Here is a 6,787-nt window from a genome sequence, read left to right on the forward strand (position 1 = left end):
TGGGGGCAGGGCCTGTCGCCGAGCGCGGGTCAGCTGGTCTGTGGTCCAAAGGGAGCGACGCGATCGTGCGGGCGGGGCTGAGGTGAGGCGACGCGGGACGGCCGGGGCGGGGGTGAGGCGATGCGGGGCGGCCTGGGCGGCGGTGAGGCCACGCGGAGCTGCGGGGGCTGGAGTGAGGCGACGCGGGGCTACCGAGGCTGAGGTGAGGCGGGGCGGGCGGCAGAAGCTGAGGTGAGGCGACGCGGGGCGGTCGGGCGAGGGCAGGTGGGGCGGGCGGACCCCAGACCCGGCAGGGAGGGGCGAGGCCGCGCTGGCGGCAGTTTCAGGCCGCCTGCTCCTCTGCTGCTGACGCGGGCGGCCCCTTCCTGGGGGGGGCCTGGCATGTAGGGCCCAAAGAGGATACACAGATGAACAAGAAATAGGCCGAGTGTCTGCCCCGAGGGCCAGCTTCCTCGCCGGCCTGGTTGCCATCCTCACAGGTGTGATGTGCTCATCCATGGAGCGGGGAGAGAAGGGAAAGGGTGGGAGGACCAGACGGTAAGGGTGGAGTCACCAAGAGGAAGGAGCTACACAGAAGTGACCAGAGACCTCGTTTTGCCTCTCTTGGCTGAACCATTAAACCAAAGAAAATAAGCTTCTCCGAGAAATGTGATTTCTTGTAAATGGTTATGTAGAACCACAGTTGGTGCTCTGAAGACGTACAGAGTACTCTGGGAACCGTAAGAGAATGTTGTGATTAAAGGAATAAGACCTAATATTTGAGATATGCCAACTTTCCCTAATGTTTTGTGATTTACAGGTTGAGAGGCAGTGTTGGAGAATGTGTGGGCGAACATCCTGCCACTTACCTAGAGATGTTCTCACAAGAGCTTGTGCCTATCGGGACAGGCAGGGCTATCAGCAACTCCCAGAGTGGAGGGACCCTGACAAGTATTGCCCCTCTTACAACAAGACCCCTCAGTCGAACAACCCAGTGCTTCTGTCTCGACTGCATTTTGAGAAGGTACCTACTTTATCTGCACCAGACCAGCCTCTGGCTCAGCATTGTGATGGTCATCTATTCCTGTTTGGTTTGGTGTATGCTCAGCCTCTGGGATGGCATTAAACACCAGCCTTTACTGATATATTCTGGGCCTCCTTGAAAGAAGTTTTATTACTATCTTTTAACATTAGAGAGGATTCTTTAGGCCCAATTTAAGTGCCTTTTCTATACAAGGCCTTAATGCATGCCAAATTTACATGAGCCTTGTATTTGAATACATGTTTTTAAGACAGCTGCTTTCAGTCCTCACTAATCATCAGGGTCATTTGAGTATCTTAAAAAAAAAAGTTGTCAAGCCTCTTACCAGGCCAGCTGAATCAGAATCTCCAGGGCTGGTGCAGGATTAATTTAAGACCAACTTAACCTAAAACATCTCAGATTATCTTGAAATTGAAAAGTTTCTCTTCTTGTGTTTTCAATCTTTGTATATTTGTCGCTTACTGAAGCTAGAAACAGACGTATCTGATTCGGTTATCTGAAACTTCATGGTATTCATTGTGTTCATACTAGACTCTATAGTGTGGAGTGACCAATAATTTACAGTCATGTTTTACTTCTTTTGCCTTATATCCTGAATGTTGTGTGTGCAGCTAGTGTAATAAAGATACTTCATTCCAGAAATTAAGTTTTTCCATGTCTGTACTATTTTAAATGCCCTCGATATTTTTTTTTTTAATTATGATTATTTCTCTCCTGGATTTTGATTGTATTTGACCCATACTGCTGAAATCACTTTATAAAGTTGATTGTATTTCTGGTACATACTCTTCATGATAATATGATGGTCAAAAAAGACTTAGTTCTACATTACAGGGATCACGTTAATTCTGAAATAAATGTACTAACTAACATTTATTTCTTTGGTTGAATGAAGCCATTTACATGAAATTATCTTGAGGCATTTTTAGACGATGCATACTTCCTATTGAAACTAAAAATATTTTTAAAGAGAGGGAAATCAAGATAAAATAAATAAATATCATGGGGAACTTTGAAGGAGAAAGGAAAAAATAAAACGTGTCAAAGGAAGGCATAATTTGGAGGAGAGAAGGACTAAGTGTGTGAGCCTTGTTTTTTAACCATGGTTCTCTTTAGAATTATAGAATGAATGTTAGCTGGAAGAAAAAAATGTTTAACGGATGTAAAGACAAGTGTAGAAACATTGTGACTTGTCGTAGGTTACCAATCAGTGAGGGACAGAATTGGGACTCAGATCCAGACAACTGTCCCCACTCCAGTGAATGCTTCCTGGAACTAGGAGTGGGGAAAGTAGAGCCCCTAGCAAACACAGCCTTCCTTTTGGATCAGTGGTATGAATTTGTTGATGTAATGTTTTGTTAAGTTTTTTTAAGATTTCTAGAGCTTTTAAATTTTGATAAATATTTGAGGTTTCATTTTTCCCAGACCTGTAAATCGTAAGGCAAAATTAGAGGCAACAGTTCATTAGTCCACATCATTCAACGGCTAGCACATGTGTACAGACTGCAACATTTGCATTTGAAACCACTGATTTGCAAATAATTTCCTCTTTCATTTTTCTGCCCCAGTGCTAACAGCTGTCTGGTCAGAGTCCAAAATGGTGGAGGAAAAGATGACTAATACTGAGCAATATTTCAGTATTTTGGCTTTTCAGACACTTTCTATTCATTGTGCCCAGTAGGGGGCAGCCTCACACTTAGGTTTGGTTTACAATTGTCCAGTGAACACATTCAAGTGGTTTGTTTTTACTTTTTAATTATGCTTTAAGTGAAAGTTTACAGTTCAAGTTACTTTCTCATACAAAAATTTATACACACATTGTTATGTGACCCTAGTTGCTCTCCCCATACTGTGACAGCACACTCCTCCTTTCCACCCTGGATTTCCCGTGTCCATTCAACCAGCTCTTGTTTTGCCTTCTCATCTCGCCTCTGGACAGGAGCTGCCCATGTAAACTCATGTATCTACTTGAGCTAAGAAGCACGCTCTTCACAAGTATCAGTTTATTTCTTATAGTCCAGTCTAATCTTTGTCTAAAGAGTTGGCTTCGGGAATGGTTTTACTTTTGGGCTGACAGAGAGTCGGGGGGTCATGTCTTCCAGGTTCTCTCCAGTCTCAGTCAGACCATTAAGTCTGGTCTTTTTACTAGAATTTGAGTTCTGCACCCCACTTTTCTCCTGCTCCATCAGGAACTCTCTGTTTTATTCCCTGTCAGGGTGGTCATTGGTGGTAGCCAGGCACCATCTAGTTTTTCTTGTCTCAGGCTGATGGAGCGTCTGGTTTATGTAGCCCCTTTCTGTCTCTTGGGCTCATATTTTCCTTGTGTCTTTGGTGTTCTTCATTCTCCTTCGCTCTAGGTGGCTTGGGACCAATGGATGCGTCTTCGATGGCCGTTTGCTAGCTTTCAAGACCCCAGGTGCCACTCATCAAAGTGGGATGCAGAACATTTTCTTAATAAACTTTGTTATGCCAGTTGACCTAGATGTCCCCTGAAAGCATGGTCCCCAGACTCCCACCCCTGCTACTCTGTCCCTCGAAGAGTTTGGTTGTATTCAGGAAACTTCTCAGCTTTTAGTTTAGTCCAATTGTGCTGACTTCCCCTGTAGTGTGTGTTGTCTTTCCCTTCACCTAAGGTAATTCTTGTCTACTACCTAGTTAGTAAATACACCTCTCCCTTCCCACCGTCGTAACCATCAAAGAATGTTTTCTTCTGTGTTTAAACCTTTTCTTGAGTTCTTATAATAGTGTTCTTATACAATATTTGTCCTTTTGTGACTGATTTCACTCAGCATAATGCCTTCTAGATTCATCTATGTTATGAGATGTTTCACAGATTTATTGTTATTCTTTATCATTGCACAGTATTCCATTGTGTGAATATACCATAATTTGTTTATCCATTCATCTATTGATGGTGGACACCTAAGTTGTTTCCATCTTTTTGCTATTGTGAACAGTGCTGCAGTGAACATGGGTGTGCATATTTCTATTCCTCTGACTGCTGTTATTTCTCTAGGATATATTCCAAGGAGTGGGATTGCTGGATCGTATGGTACTTTTATTTCTAGCTTTTTAAGGAAGCGCCAAATCGATTTCTAAACTGGTTGTACCATTTTACATTCCCAGTAGTGTGTAAATGTTCCAGTCTCTCCATAACCTCTCCAACATTTATTATTTTGTGTATTTTGGATTAATGCTAGCCTTGTTGGGGTGAGATGGTATCTCATTGTAGTTTTGATCTGCATTTCTCTAATGGCTAATGATCGCGAGCATTTCCTCATGTATCTGTTAGCCACCTGAATGTCTTCTTTGGTGAAGTGCCTGTTCATATACTTTGTCCATTTTTTAATTGGGTTATTTGTCTTTTTGTTGTTGAGGTTTTGCAGTATCTTGTAGATTTTAGAGATCAGACCCTGATCGGATTTGTCGTAGCCAAAAATTTTTTCCCAGTCTGTAGGTTGTCTTTTGACTCTTTTGGTGAAGTCTTTTGATGAGCATCCATGTTTGATTTTTAGGGGCTCCCAGTTATCTAGTTTCTCTTCTGGTGTTTGTACATTGTTACTTATGGTTTGTATTCTGTTTATGCCCTGTATTAGGGCTCCTAGCGTTGTCCCTATTTTTTCTTCCATGATCTTTATCATTTTCGACTTTATATTTAGGTCTTTGATCCATTTGAGTTAGTTTTTGTGCATGGTGTGAGGTGTGGGTCTTGTTTCAATTTTTTGCAGATAGATATCCAGTCATTTGTTAAAGAGACTGTCTTTTCCCCATTTAACAGATTTTGGGCCTTTGTCAAATATCAACTGCTCATAGGTGGGTGAATTTACGTGTGGATTCTCAATTCTGTTCCATTGGTCTATGTATCTGTTGTTGTACCAGTACCAGGCTGTTTTGACTACTGTGGCAGTATGATAGGTTCTGAAATCAGGTAGCATGAGACCTCCCACTTAGTTCTTCAGTAATGCTTTACTTATCCAAGACCTCTTCCCTTTCCATATGAAGTTGGTGATTTGTTCTTCCATCTTCTTAAAAAATACCGTTGGAATTTGGATCAGAGTTGCATTGTATCTGTAGATCACTTTGAGTAGAATTGACATTTTCATGATGTTGAATCTTCCTATCCATGAGCAAGGTATGTTTTCCACTTGTGTAGGTCTCTTTTGGTTTCTTGCAGTAGACTTGTGGTTTTCTTTGTAATAGGTCTTTTATGTTTCTGGTTAGATTTATTCCTAAGTATTTTATCTTCATGGGGGGCTGTTGTAAATGGTATTGATTTGGTGATTTCGTCTTCGAAGTTCCCTTCGTTGGTGTAGAGGAATCCAGCTAATTTTTGAATGTTTATCTTGTATCCTGATGCTTTGCTGAAACCTTGTATTAGATCCAGTAATTTTCTTGTGGATTCCTTGGGGTTTTTGTGTATAAGGTCATACCATCTACAAATAGAGATACTTTTACTTCTTCATTACCAATTTGGATGCCCTTTATTTCTTTTTCTAGCCTAATTGCTCTGGCTAGGACCTCCAGCACAGTGTTGAATAAGAATGGTGATAGAGGGCATCCTTGTCTGGTTCCCATTCTCAAGGGGAAAGCTTTCATACTCTCTTCATTTAGGATGATGTTCGCTGTTGGCTTTGTATAAATGCTGTTAATTATGTTGAGGAATTTCTGTTTCTCTTCTATTCCTGTTTTGCTGAGAGTTCTTATCACGAATGGGTGTTGGACTTTGTCAAATGCCTTTTCTGCATCAATTGATAAGACCATGTAGTTCTTATCTTTTGTTTTATTTATGTGATGGATTACATTGATTGTTTTTCTAATGTTGAACCATCCCTGCATACCTGGTATAAATCCCGCTTGGTCATGGCGAATTATTTTTTGATAGGTTGTTGAATTCTATTGGCTAGAATTTTGTTGAGGATGTTTGTGTCAGTGTTCATGAGGGATATTGGTCTGTAGTTTTCTTTGTTTGTGGTCTTTACCTGGTTTTGGTATCAGGGTTATACTGGCTTCATAGAATGAGTTTGGGAGTATTCCATCCTTTTCTGTACTCTGAAATACCTTTCGTAGTGGTGGTGTTAACTCTTCTCTGAAAGTTTGGTAGAATTCTCCAGTGAAACCATCTGGGCCAGTGCTTTTTTTTGTTCAGAGTTTTTTAATTACCTTTTCAATCTCTTCTTTTGTTATAGGTTTATTTAGCTGTTCTGCCTCTGTGTTAGTTTAGGTAGGTAGTGTGTTTCTAGAAATTTGTCCATTTCTTCTAGGTTTTCAAATTTGTTAGAGTACAGTTTTCCATAGTATTTTGTTATGATACTTTTAATATCAGTTAGGTCTGTTGTGATATTGTCCATCTCATTTCTTATTTGTCTTATTTGTTTCTTCTCCTGTTTTTGTTTTGTCAGTTTGGTCAAGGGTTTATCTATTTTGTTGATCTTTTCAAAGAACCAGCTTTTGGTCTTGTTAACTCTTTCAATTGTTTTTCTATTTCATGTAATTCTACTCTGATTTTTATCATTTGCTTTTTTTCTGGTGCCTGAGGGCTTCTTTTACTGCTCTCTTTTTCTATATGTTCAAGTTGTAGGGTTAATGTTTTGATTTTGGCCCTTTCTTCTTTTTGGATATGTGCATTTATTGCATAAATTGACCTCTGAACACTGCTTTTGCTGTGTCCCGAAGGTTCTGGTAAGATGTGTTTTCATTCTCGTTTGATTCTATGAATTTCTTTATTCTGTCCTTAATTTCTTCTATAACCCAGTAGTTTTTGAGCAA

The 6,787-nt window shown here is 40.7% G+C and overlaps 1 protein-coding gene across 4 annotated transcripts in view; it reads left to right on the plus strand.

The window, feature by feature from the left end:
* The first annotated feature begins 39 nt into the window (after nt 1-39).
* HMCES (5-hydroxymethylcytosine binding, ES cell specific) overlaps nt 40-6,787 on the plus strand; it is a 42,400-nt gene continuing 35,652 nt past the window's right edge. The window contains exons 1-2 of one of the 4 annotated variants that reach the window (XM_023724854.1): nt 40-82; nt 800-1,003. In XM_023724854.1, the coding sequence (XP_023580622.1) occupies nt 821-1,003 (183 nt within the window). In that variant the 5' untranslated portion in view covers nt 40-82; nt 800-820. Of the gene's footprint in view, nt 203-401; nt 1,004-6,787 lie in introns of those variants that run through there. The other 3 variants (XM_023724896.1, XM_004368388.3, XM_023724809.1) reach the window with 3 other exon arrangements.

This window comes from Trichechus manatus, unplaced genomic scaffold (assembly GCF_000243295.1).
Source record: "Trichechus manatus latirostris isolate Lorelei unplaced genomic scaffold, TriManLat1.0 scaffold00001, whole genome shotgun sequence".
Classification (NCBI taxonomy): domain Eukaryota; kingdom Metazoa; phylum Chordata; class Mammalia; order Sirenia; family Trichechidae; genus Trichechus; species Trichechus manatus.